Genomic DNA, 23,147 nt, shown 5'->3' on the forward strand with positions numbered 1-23,147 from the left:
TTAGCAAGTTACTAGCAGTTGTTAGCATGATTAGCAAGTTACTAGCATGTTGCTTGCATGTTGGTTAGCAAGTTAATTGCATGTTACTAGCATGATTAGCAAGTTACTAGCAGTTGTTAGCATGATTAGCAAGTTACTAGCATGTTGCTAGCATGATTAACATGTTAATAGCATGTTGCTAACATGATTAGCAAGTTACTAGCACGTTGCTGGCATTATTAACATGTTTCTAGCATGATTGACATGTTTAAACAAGCTAAAACCATTTGATTCAGTAAAAACCAGCCTAAGGTCATTGTCTAGTCTTAGCTGGCTTAAACTGAAAATAGCTAGTTTAACCTTGACTGGTCTTTCTCCCAGCTTGGCCAGCTAGGACCAGCCTGACCAGCTAAAAAGTGGCCAAAACCGCTTTAAACCACTTTAAAACCAGCCTTAAAACCACCATTCAACTTAGGCTGGTTTTCGCTGTTTTTTTAAGTAGGGAGTTGTTAAGCTTTGTTCTAGCAATAAACAGCTTCGATGCACCACAGGCCTCTTTGTATAAGAGTTTTCACCTCCTCAATGAAAGTCTATGGGATTTTAGGTGGGTTTGATAGTCTGGTTTCGAAAACCATAAGCCGATCAGTTAGAAAAGATACAGCAACTAACTTCAGACCAGTCTGAAAGTCTGACACAAGGTTGGTGGTTGTAGCTATAAAGCTCTAGGAAGAGATACTGACTAAGTTTTAGCTCATCAGAAGAAGAAGAAGCCAACTTAATAAATTTTTTTTTGAGCAGCAAATCAGAATATTAGAATGATTTCTGAAGGATCATGTGATGCTAAAAATTTAGCTTTGAAATCACAGGAATAAATTACATTTTAAAGTATATTCAGATAGAAAGCAGTTATCTGAAATAGTAAAAATATTCCAAAATCGTACTGTTTTTGCTGTACTTGGGATCAAATAAATGCAGGCTTGGTGAGCAGAAGACACTTTACAAAACATTAAAAATCTTACTGTTCCAAAACTTTTGACTGGTAGTGCATCTATACACTCTACTTTATATTGCATAAATAGCAGTGTGCTATTCTAAACACGTTCAGTGTTGTTATGTCTGACACAGTCTGGCCACTCAAACAAACCCGTCGCGATCCCGCTCGTTACCGCCAGTGGCAAAGAAATTACACACTTCACCTTTCAAAAACAGTATCAGTGTTGATTAGAAAGGGCCGGGCTGTGGGAAATTACTTCAGAAGTCTGTGTTTCACTTCATCCTCCATCTGTTCCAATCAAGTCATTTAATGGGAGACGCAGCCACCATCGCTGGGGGTGGAAAACCGAGAGTTGCACTGGAGAAAGCCTTGGCTGAGCCCATCTACGAGGGGGTCCCAATTTGGATCAGGCATTGGGGCTTTTGTCAGGTTTTTGTCACCACGGCCGCTCACCTATTGAAGGCAGCGCCTCAGATATGTAAAGCAGCATCATTTTAAAGTCTTTGCTGCAGTGGGAAACAAACAAAAAGAAATAAAGAAATCAAATCAAGAGAAAGGAAAAAAGAGTATCTTCCCTGAGTAGCGTAAAAGGCCCTGGCACAGGCATGTGAGGGAAATAAATAAATAAATGCAAAAAAACAGAGTAGGGTGAAAGAGTTTACTATGCTCTTGTTTGCTTAAAGTAGGCTTTTTACTTCTCATTGATCGAAGCCAAGTCCCGCCGTCGGTTTGGTGCGTCTCCCACCCAGCATTGAAAGGCAGGTCCGGACTTGCCAGTTCAAGGTCGAGCTGCGTCCGCCAGCATCACGCACCGTCTTTCCCTGACTACCGCGGGCCTTGTTTATGTTTGTTTTTTTCTCTCCCGCTGTAATTCTCTCTCTCTACGGCATCGGCTCTCTTGAGGCTGTGGTGAGATCAGGTGTCGGGTGAGCTCTTCTCTGCCTGCGTTTGTATGTGATAAACGTTTAGTGCATATATTGTTTCGTGGTCTCCACAACAGAAGCTTCATCCTCAACACCTATGAGATTAGATGACTTTGAGTCGACAAACCTGTACTTGAAGTGCCATTCACAGGACGGTTGCCATGTTTGTTTCTTTAAAATATAGGCTTCATTTGCGACCATGCGACAGGTCTGAGTTGTTGCTATTGTCATGCTATGTAAGGTTAAGCTGTTATATAATGCAAAACGAATGAGATGCATTTCTCTTGAAGAAACCGAAAGCAGGTACCTTTGTGACTACAGGCTAGAAACGTTCTGAGAAAACAATACCCTAAAGGCTCATTTAGCTTTGCAAAGATGTAACATATACAATACATTTGATTACTCTGTAATGACTGGGAATTTTTCATGACGCCTCTATAGTTTAAAATAATGGGGAATAGGTGGTGTTTATTTCATCAAATGTGACCCTGGACCATAAAACCAGTCCTATAAGTAGGCTATATTTGTAGCAATACCCAACAATACATTGTTGGATTTTTCTTTTATGCCAAAAAATTATTTGTATATTAAGCAAAGATCATGTTCCAAGAAGATATTTTGAAAATTACCTACCGTAAGTATATCAAAACTTTTTGATTAGTAATATGCATTCCTAAGAACTTAATTTGGACAACTTTAAAGGTGATTTTCTTTTTGCACCCTCAGATTCTAGATATTCAATAGTTGTATTTTGCCCAAATAATGTATTTTAAATAATGAATGCTTATTTATTCAGATAAATCTAAATTTCAGAAAATTGGCCCTTATGACTGGTTTTGTGGTCCAGTGTCACAAAGTAGAGAAAATATTACATTTATCATATATGGTATATATATACCATATATATATATATATATATGTATATATATACTGGCCCGAAAACCAGTATCTGGTGTGACCACCATTTGCCTCATGCAGTGCAAGTGGGCCTCAGGATCTCATCACGGTATCTCTGTGCATTCAAAATGCCATCAATAAAATGCACCTGTGTTCATTGTCCATTATATATGCCTGCCCATACCATAACCCCACCGCCACCATGGGCCACTCGATCCACAATGTTGACATTGGCAAACCGCTCACCCACACGACGCCATACACACTGTCTGCCATCTGCCCTGTACAGTGAAAACCGGAATGCATCCGTGAAGAAAGACCACCCTCCAAAGTGCCAGATGCCACTGAATGTGAGCCTGCAGTCAGATCGAGACCCGATGAGGACAACGAGCATACAGATGAGCTTCCCTGAGACGGTTTCTGATAGTTTGTGCAGAAATTCTTTGGTTATGCAAACTGATTGTTGCGGCAGCTGTCCGGGTGGCTGGTCTCAGACGATCTTGGAGGTGAAGATGCTGGATGTGGAGGTCCTGGGCTGGTGTGGTTACATGTGGTCTGCGGTTGTAAGGCCAGTTGGATGTACTACCAAATTCTCTAAAACGCCTTTGGAGACGGCTTATGGTAAAGAAATGAACGTTCAATTCACGGGCAACAGCTCTGGTGGACATTCCTGCAGTCAGCATGCCAGTTGCATGCATTAATTTTGGTAAGTATATATATATATATATATATATATATACAGTTTTGGAGTAATGCATTACAAGTAACGCAAGTTACATAATCAGATTACTTTTTCAAAAAAGTAACGGCAGTTACTTTTTGTTTCCTTTCTGTATTTAATGTCTTTGCTGCTGACCTTTGATTATCCAATTTAACCATACTAATAAGCAAAACTTACTTTTGATTAGCTAATATTTGTGCTTCATTTTTCTCATTGCTGAGGAGAGTTGAACTTCCTTCTCCTACAGTTCTACTGTACAGACGTGAATTTACTTTTCCTTCAGCCTTAGGCTTATTTATTTCACTTTTTGGTGTGAAAGGGCTTTTACATTTGCTAAAAATCTAACTTTTTATATCAAAAACAAACAAGCAAGCCCTGAACATATTTAAAAAGTAACACGAAAGTAATGTAATGCATTATGCATTTGATTACTTTTTGATTACTTTTCTAAATTCAAATTTCTAAATTTTTTCCTACATTTTTCTAAACTGTTAATCATATTTAAACATTTAAAGCATCTTCAGAAGTAGATGAACTATGTTTCAATGAAATGCCTTCGTTCATGCTTTCAAACAATCTGAAATCGAAAGAGACAATGGTATCGGTCCTGCCAGGTGGAATTGTACAATGGAGGAAATGTTTGTGATGCTATGCCAATAATACTTCTACGTTTATGATGTTTCCTCAAGGGACTACTGCGACAGAGTGAAAAAGGTCAAATTAAAACTTATTTTACCACACTTCTCTTTGACAGTCTGTACTAGGGATGGGCGATATGGGCTTAAAAATGTATCACGATAATTTCTGGTATTATTGCAGTAATGATATCAGTGACGATAATTCAGGGAATCCTGTTTCTTTAGAGAAAAGTATTATCTTTCCTATTTTTACCCCAAATAGAGCATAACTGAGTACACACATACAATGTAATGACTGTTTAATTTACTGGAAGAAACTCAGAAACTCCACATATTACGTATAGTTACTACATACTACATGTAGTTCAATTCCAGAACACTTTGTGAACACTGGGTCAGTACTTCTGCAGCGATGTAGGATGATTTTGAAGTTGGAGTTTAATAAAGCAAATTATAAGTTTATTAAGGCAAAAGTCATAGGTAATAGTTAGTTAATAGTGAGAATTGGTCCCCAAACTAAAATGTGACCAAAACTTCAATCACACAGCACTGGACTAAAACTCACTGCTCCACAAACGGGAACATGCACAATATCGAAATCCCTCGTTTGCAACACATCTCTACTCATTAGCAACATGATAAACAGCATTATTAGAGATGATTACAATGAGCAGTGCAAACAGCAGGAAATGGCTTTGTCATGGGACTCTTTTGCAGGATCACCACCTCCACCCCCAAACACCTACAAAAGAGCATCACAGCCCTGCGTAATGAATAAAGGGCCTCCCACTGTTTCACTACGTATTGTTTTCCCTATGCTCGCTCACTGTGTGTATTGCTCCCTAAGCTGGTGATGGATGTCGGATTACTCAGCCGCTAGTGTCTCGCTAACAAAGAGACCATGGCTCTGAGAACACACACCAAACACACACACACCCGCCACCTACAACCCAGCATGTCATGGCCCACTGCTTCGCATGACCTCCACGTCTCTGATATCAATGATGCAGGGTGCAGCTTCATTGTGGAGACTTGTTGGTTTTTGTCAAACAGTAAGCTGATGGTTTACGGCCATTATTATTAGTAACATTATTACTGATCAGAAACAGCCTGTTATATGTCTTTATACTGTACAGTTGAGGTCAAAAGTTTACATACCCCTTTTAGAATCTGCAAAATGTTAATTATTTTACAGATTTTATTGTTCATGTTATTGTTTGTTCAGTACTGACCAGAATAAGATATTTCACATAAAAGACATTTACATATAGTCCATATGAGAAAGTTGATTTTTAATACTGTGTTGCCTCCTATTCTTCAGAAAAATCCTTCAGGTCCCACAAATTCTTTGGTTTTTCAGCATTTTTGTGTATTTGAACCCCTTCCAACAATGACTGTATGATTTTGAGATCCATCTTTTCACACTGAGGACAACTGAGAGATCATATGCAACTATTACAGAAGGTTTAAATGCTCACTGATGCTTTAGAAGGAAAAATTATGCATTAAGAGCCGGGGGATGAAAACTTTTGAACAGAATGGAGATGTGTATATTTTTCTTATTTTGCCTAAATATCATATTTTTTCATTTAGTACTGCCCTTCAGAGACTACAGAAGACACAGAAGTTACGTGTTTCCTAGAAGAAAGAATAAGTTAAATTTACCATGATCCTCAAATTCCAAAAGTTTTCACCCCCCGGCTCTTAATGCATTGCGTTTCCTTCTGAAGCATCAGTGACTAATAGTTGCATATGGAGGATGTAAACTTTTGACCTCAGCTGTAAATCAAATTAAAGTCATTAAAAATGCAACCTATTTTATTTCTATTATCTGTATTTTTCCTGTGAAACAGGAATAACAATTAAAATAACAATTTTATTCAACAATTTTCTCCTATGCATCACCCTAGCACCATTTTGGAGAGCACCATAACCCATACACGTTGTTATTGTATTTTTTTTTTAAACAAAAAGAATTTGCATAGTTTCATAAAATTACACTGAACCACTGATGTCACATGGACTGTTTGTCAATTTTCTTAGTACCTTTCTGCACCTTGAATGTGGTACGACCCTTGCTGTCTATGCAGGGTCAGAAAGCTCTCGGATTTCATAAAAAATATCTTCATTTGTGTTCTGAAGATGAACGAATGACTTGGAATGGCATGAGGGTAAGTAATTAATGACAGAATTTTAACATTAAACCTCTGCAAAGGTATTTCCAACATTTTTTTAACCGCTACACAAATAATTAAAAGATTGTGAGCTGGTCATTTCATCTGGGATATTTGGTGAGAATTAAGGGTCACTTGGAGGTCAAATGATTTGGACAAATAAGCATTTATTCTTAAACAATTAGTTCACTTCTAGAATAAAAAATTCAGTTGTCATCCAAGATGTTCATGTCTTTAAAGAAATTATCGTAAAGAAATTATGTTTTTTGAGGAAAACATTTCAGGATTTCTCTCCATATAGTGTATTTCTATGGTGCCCCCAAATTTGAACTTCCAAAATGTAGTTTAAACACAGCTTCAAAGGGCTCTACGATCTCCTCCAACATCAAAATCATTCTATATCCTTGCAGAAGTACCAACCCAGAGTTCACAAAGTGAACATGCAAAGAAGATCAAACACCCTTTAAGAAAAAAGGCAAAAACAGTGATGTAAGACGATTTTGAAGTTAGAGGAGAAAATAAAATAAGAATTTTTTGACAATAACTGTCATGACGGGGAAAAAACAGTTCACACAGAGCTAGACAAGAAGAGTGTTGCTAGGTTAAAAAGTATATACATTGTAATTGTTTTTAGAAAGTAACATTTCTAGATAAGACCCTTATTCCTTGGTTCTGATTGTTTAGAACCATTTGAAGCCGCATTTAAACTGTATTTTTGAAGTTCAGACTCGGGGCACCATAGAAATCCATTGCATGGGGAGACATCATGAAATGTTTTCCTTCAAAAACATAATTTCTTTACGACTGAAGAAAGAAAGACATGAACATGTTGGATGACAAGAGGGTGAGTACATTATCTGTCAATTTTTGTTCTGGAAGTCAACTTCTCCTTTAAATCAAATGGTTCTTCTAGTTCACTTAAAAGAACTGTTTAAAAAAAATTATTTGTTCATGAACCAGACGTCACACTAGACCATTTGCCTGGGGCTATGAATTACAGATAATAATGTTGTAAATACTGTTCAGTTTCTTGCGCAAACTGATCATTTTGCTCCACAAGACCTCAATAAATCATTAGAATGGGTATTAATGTTGTGTTGCCTCATATGCTGTTTTTGACGCTCAAAGTAACTGCGGCAGCTGACTTGCATTTTACAAATCTTCTTTACTGTGTAAAGTCTCCTACATCTTGGATGGCCTGAGGGTGAGTAAATTAACAGCAATTTTTCATTTTTGCGTGAACTATCCCTTTAAGACACCTTCTTAAACACGTAGTAAACTCTTGATGAGAAATAAATAAAATGTTTCCCATTTTGGGCTTTACTCTGGAAGGTAAGTGCACTTTCACAAGGACATACAGCATCACCTTAATAAATCTCAGTGGCCGCCAGACCCCTGCCAACCCTCCCTAATCAAACCCCCACCCCTGGCCGCAGGGACTGTTATGGACCCTTGCCCATTTTGTGCTCGGCCCTCATGACAATAGCACCAGTAGTTGCCCAGGAGACTGGCCTTTCACTGCCCATGTGATAAAAAAGATGTATTCGCTGCTCCTCTCCCCCTCGGCTTCACGCTCCACCCCCGTCTCTTGTGTCTGGATCATGGGGATCGGTTGAGCACATGAGGGCTGTCCGAGACATCAGCTGCTCTCGGCTCTCCTTGTGCTACACAGAAGCAGAATACCAATGGAGTTGTGCGGGAAACGGCACAAACCCCGTCCTGAAGCCACAGCTTGCCCAGTGGCTCATATTCACAACAATGTAGTAGGTCCGGCCCCCCTCATCCCACAGTCTGACGTCTGACTCAGCCGTCTGACAAACGACCTCTCGTTACAGTAAAGACCCGACCTCTTTGATATTTACTCTCCTTTCTGAATGTTTTCACTCATTGAATAACATTTCCCTGATGTGACGTCAAACAGACCTGAGGAAAATTCTGAATTTGAGAATTGGCTCCATTTCAATCAGTGTGAATCTGAATCAGAACTGGACAAAGAGCTATTGCTACCTGATTAAACCCATACAGATTTGTTTTGTTGGTATAAACTGATGTTTTTGGGTTGATTCAGGTTTGGGTTTGCTGACAATTATATTTTTAATTTAATTTTTTTTTAAGGTTACAACTTTTTCCACAGGATATTAAACTTTCTGACAAATCATGAAAAATTATATTAATTCTAAATATTTATTTAAATTAGTGCTGTCAAATTGATTAATCACGATTAATTGCATCCAAAATAAAAGTTTGTGTTTACATAATTAATATGTGTGTACTGTGTATGTGTGTGTATATATGTATGTATGATTTATATTATACATACATTTAAATATATATTGCATATATATATTTAATATATATTTGTATGTGTACACATAAATATGCACAGTACACACACATATTATGTAAACACAAATGTTTATTTTGGATGCGATTAATCACCATTAATTGATTTGACAGCACTAATTTAAAAAAAGTTACAAATTTATTATAATTTAAAATAAGTGTTTTCTATTTTAATATATATTAAATCATAATTTATTTCTGTGATGCAAAGCTGAATTTTTTTCAGCATCATTACTCTAGTCTTCAGTGTCACATGATCCTTCAGAAATCATGAAAATATGCTGATTTTATTTTATTTTATTTATTTATTTATTTTTTATTATTATTATTTAATGAAAATTTGTATTAATTATACAGAGTACCATTTCAAAGTTTTGGGATTTTAAATGTTTTTGTCACCAAGGCTGCTTTTATTTGATTAAAAATACAGTAAAAACAGTAATTCTGTGAAATATTATTATAATTTAAAATAAGTGTTTTCTATTTTAATATATATTAAATCATAATTTATTTCTGTGATGCAAAGCTGAATTTTTTCAGCATCATTACTCCAGTCTTCAGTTTCACATGATCCTTCAGAAATCAGTCTAATATACTGATTTTATTTTATTTTATTTATTTGTAAAATTCTTTAATGAAAATGTGTATTAATTATATAGAGTACCATTTAAAAGTTTTGAGATTTTTAAAAATGTTTTTGTCACCTGCATTTATTTAATTTAAAAAACAGTAAAAACAGTAATATTGTGAAATATTATTATAATTTAAAATAAGTGTTTTCTATTTTAATATATATTATATTATCAGCATCATTACTCCAGTCTTCAGTGTCACATGATCCTTCAGAAATCATAATAATATGCCGATTTTATTTTATTTTATTATTATTTATTTTATTTTATTTTTTGATGAATAAAAACATCAAAAGAACGGCATTTATGTGGATTATTGTAACAGTGAAAAGTCTTTACTGTTTTGGTCAAGTTAATGCATCCAGAATAAAATTCATTTCTCTGATCATCGAGATCATCTAATGTTTCTGAAGTAAGTTGTGTGTATGTGTTTCCAGGCAATTATGCTTGAAAATGAAACCTATATGAATACTTTATTTCATTCCTGTTACATTTCCTTAAATCCAAATTTTGAGTCTACCTTCATTTCAATTGTTTCAGTTTAAAACACATTCTCAGCTAAGTTTGATACACACAAGAAGACATTATTGCTTGGCTGTATTTTGATTACATTGGCTCTTGCTTAGAAGGCTTTTTACGCTTTTAGTTTTGAACATTGTTAGAGTGAAAGACAAAAGCAACAGGTTTAGCATTTCATCAGTGTGCTCTCCTTACCTGTAGCTATCAGCAAGACTGCAGGATAATACCTGGATCTAGTTACAGGGCCTCTCATCTGACCAAGCCACCACATTATAATTACGAGTACACTTTACCTGAAAGACTATTCCAGCATGGATTGGTTATCCCAGACCTCTCCTGAGAGGGGTGATAACCCAAAGGATAATTGTCACAGTATGTACAGTAAACCCATCCATCCTAAAGGAATTTCTTAATCAGAGTGTCCGCTTACACTAAGTCCAAAACAGCACGCCTCATAGACATACTCCATGCCTTGGAGTAGACGTCACATGTTTAAACATACAGACTAAGGGATGAAACCTATGGTTACTCTACTTTTAAAGCATACATTTGATTTAAACAATAGGTCTATGTAATATTCACATATGCAGTTCATAGGGGACATACTATATTAGTCCTGAAATAATATTTAAACCTATAAAATTTAATGTTTACCCATTTCATCTCACAATTATGACTTTTTATTTATTCTGATTTCATTCTCACAATTATATTAGAATTGTGAGAATGAAATCAGAATTTTGAAATATAAATTCAAATTAACCTTTTTTAAATTATTTTGTTCCATAGCTTCCATGGACTGCTACTTGAAAACTGTCATTTTCTGCCACCAGATAGGCTCCGCCCACAAAAAGTCATCACTGTTTCCAAACACGGAATTGGTCTATTTGCAGAGAAGCTATTCACACTAGCTCCACCCACCAACGTGTGGTAGCATTAGACAACATCTTATCAAATGACATCTTCAGTGGTGTGAGTAATAAACCACCAAGTGTTTTACTTTCGACACGATAGACCCGAGTTCGAATCCACTATTTGCCGAGCTCATTCTTTTACCTTTTCACATCACATATCACATTGGAAAGGCATGTATTTTCAATTATGCATTATGCATTTATTTTAAAATTAAGGAAATAATCATAAAGAGGAAAATTACATGCCTCGCAACTGTTTATAAGTTTAGTGTTAGATGTAGGGAGTGCTTTATTGCCTCAAAGTGACATCCATTTAATAATTTTAATAAAAACTATAATTTACACTCAATACGCTATTTGAGTTAACAGAACTTAAAATTTTAAGGCAGCCAGGTTACAAATTATTTTAAGTTGACTCAACAAATAGTTTTTTTACAGTCTACTTGATATATGCACCTCAGTATTGTAGTACATTATAAAACAGTATGAAATAAAAAAGTTTATTCAACTTGTAATATTAAGTTATACTAAGTGACAACTTAGATATTTGAGTTGATTCAACTTAAAATTTTAAGGCAGCTGGGTTACTTACCCATCTGTTAAGTTTAATAAACACAAATATCTAAGTTGTTACTTAGTACAACTTAACATTTCAAGTTGACTAAACTTATTTGTGTTGACTGAACTTAAAATTTTAAGGTAGCAGGGTAACAAATTTTAAGCTGACTCAACAAATTGTGTTTTTTATTTTTTACAGTGTAGTAGGCTATAAATAGCATGTAACTACTATTATTGCAAAGAAAATACTCCTATTTTTACATAGTGTTAACAGCATAATGCTAAAAATACTGCTATTTGCACTTAGTGTGAATAGACTCTGTCGCTATTTGCCACTGCCCTTATTTATTTTTAATTAATTATTTTTTAGTCAACACATTTGGAAGACATCTAGAATATTCTTTTAACAGATTTGTTGATAAAGTTGATTCATTTATTAATCTATTTATTCTGTCAACAACATTTTTAACATATGATTTTTAACAGAGAGGTAGTGATAAATGACAAATTAATAACTATCAGATGAAAAAAATCCATTCTTAGAATTTAATTTCTTATTGAATAGGTGTTGTATTGTACAAAGCTGTCAAAACTGAAAGTCATGAAAACAGTAAGATTTTTAACATTTTTTTTTTTTAAGAAGACTCTTCTGCTCACCAAGCCTATATTTATTTGATCCAAAGTACAGCAAAAACAGTAAAAATTCTGATATATATTTACTATTTAAAATAACTGCTTTCTATTTTAATATATTTTAAAATGTAATTTATTCCTGTGATTTCAAAGCTGAATTTTTTAGCATCATTACTCCAGTCACATGATCCTTCAGAAATCATTCTAATATCCTGATTTGCTGCTAAAAAAAAAAAAAAAAAAAAAAAAAAAAAAGTATTATTATTATTATGTTGAAAACAGCTGAGTATAATATTTTCAGGTTTCTTTGATGAACAGATGAACAGTTCAGAAGAATAACATTTATCTGACATTTTTTGTAACATTATAAATGTCTTTATCATCACTTTTGAGTCATTTAAAGCATCCTTGCTAAATAAAAGTCTTATTTCTGTAATTAATTTCCAAGTTTTCAAATGGTATAGTGTATAATGTTATAAAAGCTTTTTATTTAAAAATGCTGATCTTTGGATCTTTTTATGCATCAAAGAATCCTGAAAAAAAAATGCACTCAACTGTTTTAAATATTGATAATAATAATAAATGTTTTTTGAACATCAAATCAGAATATTAGAATGATTTATGAGGGATCATGTGACTGGAGTAATGATGCTAAAAATTCAGCTTTAAAATCACAGGAATAAATTACATTTTTAAATATATTAACATAGAAAACAGTTATTTTAAACAGTAAAAATAATTATTTTACTGTTTTTGCTGTACTTTGGATCAATTAAATGCAGGCTTGGTGAGATGAAGAGACTTTTTTAAAAACATTAAAAATCTTACTGTTCAAAACTTTTGACTGGTAGTGTATCTGGGTCACATTTAACCCAAAATCAAAACAAAATACAAAAAGGCTTAGTTTTCCTAAGCAAAATGTAAATTTTTCATTCTTTTATCAGAATTTGATCAAAACCATGTTGCTGCCAGATTTTGTGAGCGTCTCCCAACAAATGACTGTTCAATATACAACAAAAGCATTTTATGAGGTCCAAACCAAGTGTTTCCCAGCGTCCCCAATATGAATGCCAGGTCCTGTTGATCTATGTAAAGGCACAGTGATATATGAGGGCGTGGGACGTAGTCCTCGTCAGACCCCACATGGGCTGAGCGAGGGCCGGCTTGACTGGAACTCTGGGGGGTACGAGAATCTCACTGAGCACAAACAAAGCCCTAAACACCCCCACACACAGAGAGCGACACCCCCAAAATAAGACAAGCACAGAGATGCTTGTGTAAATCACACTCAACACTGTCTCGCTCTATTTGACGTCCCTCCCATCGCATAATAAAAGCAAGAGCACAAATGGAGCATGAACTGAGTAAAAGATGTTGCTCCGAGAGAACGATTCAGCTTTAGATCTGTTTCTAAACCATTTTACACAACACACACACACAACATGAGATATCTGTTTTGTATTTTAATCTTAAGTACAGTATGTTCAAATAGGCTAAACATGATTCAGAAGAAGCTGATGTTGAGGTGACATCGTCAGACTATGAAATAAGGCAACACTTTTTAGGAATCATTACAGATGGGGGGAAAAAACATTAAGTAACCAAAATTACCAAAATTAGGAGCCAAAAATCTTTAAAACGTACAGGGCAATGACAAGCATCACAATAAAAACAATGAATCAACCAACTAGTATCTTTGGAAGAAGTTTTGTTGTTACACAATAAGTTGATTCATATATACGTAATTGCGTTACCAAATTTGGATACATGACAAACAGGCATAGGTAACACGAATAGGCATATATGACATAAAAATATGTCTGTTTTGCCTTTTATTTTCCTTGGCACATACAAAGGTTAGATATTACTAAAACCCAATCAAATGATACAAAACAGTTTTGCTAATTTTTGAGTCTGAAATGTGGTTGCATGTTCAACAAACAAACAAAAAAATGTTGGTGTATTAGTTCCTATTTTTTAATATTTGCTTTAATGACATGTCTTCCCAGGTGATTAACTCATCCCATTTAACTTTACTTAGTACTAACAATCTAAATAAGAAGATAAAAGTAGCCTTGATGTAAAATATAATCTGTATGATGTCAGTTTAACACTCATAACACAACATGTGCGTGAAAGTGGTTAGATGTGCATGTAGAAATCTATCAGAGCCAGAATTCAGCTGCAAGAGAGAAGTTTGGCACATACACTTTTACCTATCAAATAATCCAACATGAGCAGGAACCCCAAAATTAGTGAAGGTTCACTATCAAAATACACCATTTTCATCAAATCAGCCATTCAGCGCTAAAAACAACTAATTTGCTGTCTATAAGCCTAAACAAGTCAGTTTCAACCAAAAGTCCTGGACTGGAGGAGCTCAGCACTGCACATTATCATCCAGTTCAGGTCTTGGAGCCTCCACCAATGAGCTGATGATATAAATCAGGTGGTACATCCAAAATGTGTAGCCTTCCTGAGATAAACTGCTTTTATTAGCATTAAATTCACTCTTAAAAAATAAAAGTTCCAAAAGGAATCTTCGCAATGTCAGAAGAACCACTTTTGGTTTCCCAAAGAACCTTTCAGAACCTTTAAGAACATTTTGAACAATGGAAAGATTCCGTGGACGTTGAAGGTTCTTTATGGAAGCATAAATGCCAATAAAGAACGTTTATATTTAAGAGTTGTTTGCAGTCGCAAGGAAAGCGGCATGATGCACAATTTCATTTGCACAGTTGATTTAAAGTTCTGCTTCCAGAATTTGTTTGAGTATGATACAATATGTATAACATATTTGACTTCATCCACAAGGTGTTTGAACTGTTCTTAAATGAATGTCTTTCACTTACAGTGCCTTGCGAAAGTATTCATACCCCCTGATTTTTTCACGTTTTATGTTAAACTGTTTTTTCCCACATTAATCTACACCCATACACCATTATAACAAAGTAAAAACAGAACTGTCACAACTTTGTAAATTTACGAAAAAAAAAGTAAAATAAATCCTTTGCATAAGTATTCATAACTTAGTACTTAGTTGGAGCACCTTTACAGCCCCAAGTCTTTTTAGGTATGATGCGGCAAGATTTGCACATCTGCATTTGGCAATTATCTGCCATTCTTCATCTCACCTCTTCACCTCTCAAGCTCTGTCATGTTGGATGGGGACAGATGGACATTTTCATTTTTCTCCAGAAGTATGTGATTGAGGTTTGAGGTTCATCAGACCAGAGAATATTGTCTCTCACAGTCTGAGGGTCCTTTAGGTGCCTTTTTTGAAAATTCACAGTGTTTTTATGTGGCTTTACTGAGAAGACTACTAAGTCTGGCCAAACCGTGATGTTTGTCCTTCTGTAAGTTTCTATTATCTCCATATATGATCGTGGAGCTCAGCTAGAGTGAACATCAGCTTCTTGGTCACCAGTCTAACCAAGGCCCTTCTGCATTAATCGCTCAGTTTGGTCAGGAGGCCAGCTTTAGGAAGAGTCCTAGTTGTTCCAAGTTTCTTGCATTATGGATAATGGAGGCTACATGCTTCTGTGAACCTTCAGTGCAGCAGAATTTTTTTCTGAGCACTTCCCCAGATCTGTTCCTTGACGTAAGCCTGTTTCTGAGTTCTACAGGCAGTTATTTTGACCTCAGAGCTTGGTTTTTGCTTTGATATGTATTTTCAGCTGTTAGGCCTTTTATTAGGACGTCTGTGCTGTGCTGTCATGTTGTGCCACAGGCTAACTTCACAAGTGTAGTAACATCTACAAGCGATATGAATGCTCCTGAACTAAATTTCAACTGTCCCAGATAAGGGTGTGAATACTTATGCAATAGAATCATTTCTGTTTTTTATTTTTAATACATTTGCAAAGGTGGTAAAAACCTGTTTTTGCTTTGCCATTATGGTGTATGAAGTGTAGATGAATGTGAACAAAAAAAGTAATTTAAGCAGTTTAACAGAAGGCAGCAACATAACCAAACGTGAAAAAAATGGAGGGGTATGAATACTTTCGCAAGGCGCTGTATATGTTCTGCTACATAAATTTGAATTGTAAACAACAAACTTGCATCTCTCTGTTTTCCTGTCTACCTCCAGTGCTGTCCATGCATGTTCAATCACCGAATCCCATGTTCCAAGCATTTGATGATTCAGATGATTTTAAGGACTCGCTAAGGATCTTGATTAGATTAGCTTTAATGCAGGTAGATAACATGTCAAATACAAAAACATAATCATAAAAATCAGTATTAGAAATAGATACGCTTTTAAAAATACATCTTCACATGGTCTTCATGGAATCCAGCATGAAATCTTTGGGGGTAAACAGTCCAAACCCTCTTTGCTCTTTGACTTGTTTGTGTCCAAAGGCCCAAATCTCAAGTGTCACTAATGACCTCTTTAAAGAAGAGACTCGATCTTACTGCTTAAGTCTCCTCCGAGAGAGTCTCCCAGGTCAAAGAGCTGATCGATGTTGACTGTTGAGCTACAGAGGAAGTCAGGACGGTTGCCCTCTTCTACCTCAGACCATGGACTCTGTAGAAATGCAGTGGCCAGGAAGGTCTCCTCATCAAAGTCTGCTTCGCTGCTCCTCTGGGTTTCCATCAACACATGGTTTTCAACAACGCCTCCGAGAGGTTCGAGGGGGCTGATATGTGTGCCTCTAATCATCAAGTCCTCGTCTTGTGGTATCGGGCTCATCGGACCCCCTTCGTTCAAACTTAACTCTCCATTCAGGGCTGAGTCTAGCAGGGCGTCCCAGTCAAAGTTGCCCTTCAGGGAGCTTAAGTCCTCTTGCTCATCCATGGCCAGCAGTGGGGAGCTTGAACGCCTTGGAGCTTTGCTCCCACCAGTTCTGTGACTGTACGGCTGTTTTCTCTTACTTCCCTTCCCTGAGACCCAACAATTCAACATGGTGGCTTCAGCCAAACGAGGGTCCCAATTCTGGTCAGCTTCCGTGGCTTCCTCAAACTCTTTCAGGAGCTGCTGTGATTCAGGACTTATGCAAAGGTTTCTGGCCATCCCTACGGTGGCTACAGCTTGCCCAGCATGAGAGCTCATCCTAAGGCGGTTCTGAAGAGCTGGGTTGATTTGCACAGGAGGCATCCTGCGCTTCTTGTAGGCACCGTTGAGAAGACGCTCTGCATACTGGGGGTCGATCTTCCAGAAGCCACCTTTGCCTGGCTCATCCTTTTGTCTCGGGACTTTTATGAAGCATTTATTCAGCGACAGATTGTGGCGGATGGAGTTCTGCAATGATGAAGGAGAAAATCAATTATAATATGCAATAATCTCAGGTCTAATCTATCCACCTTTTTATTTAATACAGAAGTAAGCCTATGGGTGAGACTTCCGGTTCATTATCCACTATATGAAATAACGAAAAGAATAACAACATGCAGTAAACGGTAAAACTGTTTGGACTACAAACCAGTGTGCTCATAATTAAGATAATACATTGAAATAAGATGGTAAGACACACTAATATGCAACATCAAGCAGCAAAACAAGCTGTTTTGTACAGCAAAAAATAGCTGGACGCGGATGAGATCGGAGGCCAGACCCATAAAATTTACAAATGGCCGTGCCCGCTCTTATGGGAAAAATAAGGTGGGTAGTTCAGTTTTGTTGTGGAATTCTGCATTACTATGATGCACTTAAACACATGACGTCATGCATTAAATTGCTGTGAAATAGCCTGAGTGCAGTTTTTTTCTTATGTGGACACATTTCCTATTGAAATGCAAGTAATTTCGGTAGGACATATCATCGGGATTGATTACTTTTCACTTGAACACTTTAATTCGTTAACATTACTTCATGCATTAGGTATCATAAACAAATACCAAGCATTTGGTAATATAGGTTAATGTTTATTCCTACATATACTAATACATTTTTAGTTTTTCAAGATTCTGTATAAATTGAGTTTTATTAAATTTGTGGTCACATTTACCATTGCTCGACAAATTAATTTCAATAGACCAATTTAGAGTAGACATCACATTGACGTCACTTGCAGCTGCGTGCGCATAGTGTTTGCAGAAAAACACTGGTAACAAGTGGAGGTAAATGCGTAAAAATCCATGGAATAAGAGAAAAATTTTTTTGTGCCATTTGATGTCAAAATCAGAATTCAAATAATTTTTATAGAAAACTGTCGTCAAAGACGCCATTTGAACTGAACGCAGACATTTAACGCACATAATATGGATAAAAACTGCTATGATTACTCTACTTTTAAAGCATAAATTTGATTTAAACAAAAGGTCTACATAATAGTCACATACGCTGTTCATAAGGGACATATTGTATTAGCCCTACAGTTACAGCATGAAATATTATTTAAACCTATTACTATTAACATTTTTACACAACATTTGTTGATTTTATCTCACAGTTCTGACTTTATTTCTCGCAAATGCAAGTTTATATCTTCTAATTCGGACTTTATAACTTGATTTAACTTAAAAATAGTGAGTTAAAAAAAGCCAGAAGTGTGGGATATAAACACCTATTCTGAGCCGAGGGGAAAAGAGAGAATGACAGGTTGTTTTTCCTTATTAGAATTGTGAGATATAATCTTGGAATTGCAAGAATAAAGTCAGAATATTGAAATATAAAATCAAATGTACCTTTATTTTTTATTTTATTCCATGGCTCTATAGACTGCCACTTAAAAAACGTCATTTTCTGTCACCAGATAGGCTCCACCCACAAAAAAAGTCATCACTATTTCGGATCCGTAAGACTATCCCACTATCTAACGTCAATTTTGTTGAATAACAGTGCTTATCACTGGGTGACAAGCTCTTATAATATGCAGAGAACATTTTGAAAATGGCATCTAATCAATATAATCTATAATCTTCATAAATGTAACTATTTTGTACCATATCCGTGTAATTCTTTAGCCGTAAAAGCTATCTCTCATGGGTTTTCTGCAACCATGATGCGCGCGCATCCTGAATGATTACAAACCGATAATTGATCTATAGAAATCTGCCCAAACAGGAATTCTGTGTTAGAGCGAATTATTCCCCCTTGTGGATTTTGCATCGGATTCAAGTTTTTCATGTAAATTTACTGTGTTGACCAATAGAAAGCTGTTTGGTTTTAAAGTGACTCCTGTCTGTGCTTTAAAACTGCTACACTATTGACAATAGTCAACAGACCTTTTTGAAATTTGTGAACAATAGCATATTTATGAATTAACATGAATAAAATGAATAAATTCTGTAAAAAAAAAAAGTGCTATTTCATAATTCCTTAATGCATTAACTAATATTAACATGCTTTTCAGCTATTGTTAGCTATAGTGTCAGACGTGAGATGGACATTCTCATTTTAAAGAGCATTTAATTGGAAAAAATTTGGATGCATGTGAATTTAAAAATGCGTTGTCAATATTTGTGGCCATTTCCTAGAAGAAGAAGCCTGTATCTGTATATAAATGTCTATATCTCAATATATTAATAGACTAACTGTGACCCTGGACCACAAAACCAGTCATAAGTAGCAAGGGTATATTTGTAGCAATAGCCAACAAAACATTGTATGGGTCAAAATGATTAATTTTTCTTTTATGCCAAAAAAATCAATAGCATATTAAGTAAAGATCATGTTCCATTAAGATGTTTTGTAAATTTCCTACTGCAAATATATTAAAACTTAATTTTCGATTAGTAATATGCATTGCTAAGAACTTCATTTGGACAACTTTAAAGGCGATTTTCTCAATATTTTATTTTTTTGCACCCTCAGATGTTAAATTTTCAAATAGTTGTATCTCGGCCAAGCATTGTCATTGATATATTTTAACAAACCATACATTAATGGAAAGCTTATTTATTTATGAATCTCAGGGTCCATGGGCACAAATGGCAATTTTGTCAACTTTCAGTAATATGCAAGACCACAAGCTAACAAACAAGGACTAACAATAGCCACAAATGTCCAATTTTGATTGTGTAGGCTCTTTAAAGGCCTCCACTATGTATCAACATATCACGCATGCCAACCAACCACCACAACCTAATTAGGTTTAAAGGAAGCACTCACCTCCTAACCCTGGTTAAACATTGCTTTGAGTTTAAATATCTAAAAACTGAGCGAATGTCTCTGTTTTCTTCAGAGAAAAGACGTTATGGCTAAGTGGTTAATTAATAATTCACCAAACCATCTAAATCTTGTTAGAAATCCCCCTTTTTTGTCAATATCCAACTTATGAGCTCATTCTTCCTCCTCGCCTCACTTTGAAAAGCAGTTTAAATTATAAACGTTTAAAGGAGACAAAAAAACTACACTACACTACACCTTTTGCTATGACATCTGAGCACAAGTCATTAGTTGAACAACTAAACTGGAAAAGCTCTTACTCTGTTTGGTGGTCATCCAAAAACTAAAAATATCAAGCCTCTAAATAACAGGCCTCTGAAAGGTTTCTGTTGGTCTTGCTCCAATACACAATCCACTTCAGCAGGTGCTAAGAAGCCTTTCTCTCACTGCATTCTGCCCAAACAATAGCAAAATACCCTTTGCCAGCTATGCAAATGAGGCAGGTCTCAATGTAAGCCATCTATTAAGTGCATCTTTTAAGTGCAAATGAACGTGCAACACTAAAGCAGTTGTAAACTTTTACCTGCCAAGTGGGGTCTGCGTGGCGGAAGTAGCAGAAGTTGTCTGTGATCCACTTGTAGATGCATGAGAGGGTGATTTTGGTTTTCTTACTGGCCTGCATGGCCATGCAGATGAGAGTCGCATATGAGTACGGTGGCTTGATGTGAGGATTGGTCTTATAATCGACTTCATCCGGACAGTGTCCGTGAGCAACCAAGCTGGGAAGAGCCGACAAGGAAGGCGTCCGGTAGAAAGACGCCGCTGTGGGTTTGCCCGGGGTCAGTGGCATACCTATGGAGGCTGGATCTCCTGCTAAAGGAGATGAGGGTGCATCCGAGCCTACTTGGCTCCCAAAGAGGTGGCTGTGGTGATGGCTGGATTGGGATGAGTGTTGCCCCCCGCTGGTGTTGAGAATGGAAAACTCCTGCAGCCACTGAAGGCTGGTCAGGCTGTCGTCTAAATTATCAGAGCTGCAGTTGCTGCTGTTGCACTCCACCGAACTCTGGTCCAGCTGCTCGGCCTGAGCGGCAGCCGTGACCACCTCTTCCTCCAGCCCCACCGAGCCCTCCGGCCAGGGGTCCGTGTAACTCATGGAAAGCATGGTCCCGTCCCAGCCAAATCCTGAGGAGACAAAATTTGAGCAAGTGAGGTCACTTGTTTAGGATGTTTGTAAGTCATGTGGTTTTATTTGGATTCTCCAGCTTATAGAGGTCATAGAAGTTTCCTGAAACTTCACAGGTCGAATTTTACAACAGCTCATAACTGGTGTCTGTGAGCACACAATGGAGCAGATCCCAAAACCACTAACATTCCTCAGCACGGCAGGTGCACCAGGATTCATTTGGGGCTTTTTGGTTTTTCAAAAAGTGTTTTTTCAGACTAGTGGAAAGAAAACATCCAAAATGCACTGTTAAGTGCTATTTGTGTCAATAGATTTCAACTACAATACATATTTTTAAAGCCTGTTTTCACAAAATTAGGTTTTTCTCTTACACTGAGACATACATAACCACTTTAGTAGCACTTACACGCACCAAACTTTACATTTTTATCCCTATATATATCCTGAAGGTTTTTACAGAGGGATTTGTTCATATATAATTTGCTTGATTACATACACTTTATCCCCTCCCAAAAAATGTGAAAATATACTGTAAATTTCTAAGTATTTTCTGAATTATAAAGTGACAAAAATGAGATTAAACATAAAAAAATTAAACATTTTGAAACTTCATCCAGTGTTTAGATTTTTGTATTAGAAATGTATGCAAATTAGCGTATATTTCATTAAATAATGCCTCATTTGCATATTTAAACCTAATTTTGAAAAACTTGCAGTACAAAAAATGTTTGCAATTATCAATGTAATCAATCAAATGGGTAAGTAATGCGATGCTATTAGTTTTTGATTTATGTTTTTGTTTTGTTTTTTCACCTGTAGTGTGTCGCCAAGCAAAAACATTAATATATTTCGGTTGATTCAGTGATATTCAATAGTATTTTAATTTGGATAAAACCATTTAAATTAGATGCTACCGGTTTTAGGCCATTTTTTAACACAATGTAATAAATTATTATTATAAAGTAAGTAGCTTAATTAGCTCTTTTTAGTTGTACAACATTTTTGTTAGGCCTATTTTTATTTTAATAATTATCAACCAGCAATGACATAATCACATTTTGTAGGCTTATCACGTTGGTAACCAAAAGTATACATTTGATGCATACGACTTTCATATAAATACATTTTCTAAATGATCATACGTTCATCACGTCTGTATCAAAAAGCAAAAGTTAGACGAACTCACCTGTGTTTACTGATGCTTGAATGACAGGGAAACAGCATCCAATAGCACAAGAGCTGTTGTCAGAATAAAACTTTATCCGATTAAGGCCAAATAAGTTCCAGGAGAGAGTGACTCTGCGCGTCTCAGTTCAAGGTCTCCAGGGCAGCAGAAGCTCCGGGGCCAGTTTAATACCTGCTGCAGGACGTTTGTCCGGTCACCCCAGCAACGCTACACCCCCTTGTAAACAGCTTCCCGTTCTTCTATTGGTCGGGCGGTTGTTATGGTGACCGGGGCTTTTAATCGCGAGCGTACAGGTTGGTGCTTCACGCACGTCCATTTCTCCTCTGTCTGGCAGAGAGAAAGAGCGAAAGAAACACGACAAACGACAGAGTAAAAAACACAGTGTGTTGTTAATAATGAAATTATATAGTTCCTTAAAATAATCAAATCGCACAGTCCAGTCACCTGCATACATGTGAACTCAGCAGCACGCAGAATGATTGTGGCGCTTTTGTATTCATTTGTATTTATTTTATTTTATTTTTATGTCTTTTTTATTTTTATTGAAAAATGCCTATTAATACACATTAAATGTACATTTGTTACAAGAGTTATTTCTACTTGATCTGGGACTTAAAATTACTTTGGGTATCCTTATGTTAAGTTGATTCAGTCATTATTTTAATTTATTTTGATTTTTTTTTTTTTGATTACCTGTACTAATATTGCTAAGTTGATTCAGTCATTTTATTTTATTTTATTTTATTTTATCTTTTTTTGATTACCTTTCCTAACATTGCCAAGTTGATTCAGTTATTTTATTT

At 36.0% G+C, this 23,147-nt stretch overlaps 1 protein-coding gene across 1 annotated transcript; it reads right to left on the reverse strand.

The window, feature by feature from the left end:
* Positions 1-14,446: 14,446 nt before the first annotated feature.
* On the reverse strand, positions 14,447-22,471 carry foxj1a (forkhead box J1a). The gene is made up of 3 exons (XM_051106836.1): positions 22,345-22,471; positions 20,559-21,157; positions 14,447-17,167 (listed from the first exon to the last, which is right to left on the reverse strand). The coding sequence occupies exons 2-3, from the start codon at positions 21,135-21,137 to the stop codon at positions 16,319-16,321; spliced, it is 1,428 nt and encodes a 475-aa protein (XP_050962793.1). The 5' UTR covers positions 21,138-21,157; positions 22,345-22,471; the 3' UTR covers positions 14,447-16,318.
* Positions 22,472-23,147: the final 676 nt, after the last annotated feature.

Source organism: Labeo rohita, chromosome 3, assembly GCF_022985175.1.
Source record: "Labeo rohita strain BAU-BD-2019 chromosome 3, IGBB_LRoh.1.0, whole genome shotgun sequence".
In the NCBI taxonomy this organism is placed as follows: domain Eukaryota; kingdom Metazoa; phylum Chordata; class Actinopteri; order Cypriniformes; family Cyprinidae; genus Labeo; species Labeo rohita.

Bases quoted from the DNA above. Each gene is read 5' to 3' on its own strand.
- foxj1a (XM_051106836.1), bottom strand. From the start codon at position 21,137: ATGCTTTCCATGAGTTACACGGACCCCTGGCCGGAGGGCTCGGTGGGG. The intron at 17,168-20,558 runs GTAAAAGTTTAC...TCATCATTGCAG, and splicing joins ACGCAGACCCCACTTGGCAG to AACTCCATCCGCCACAATCT.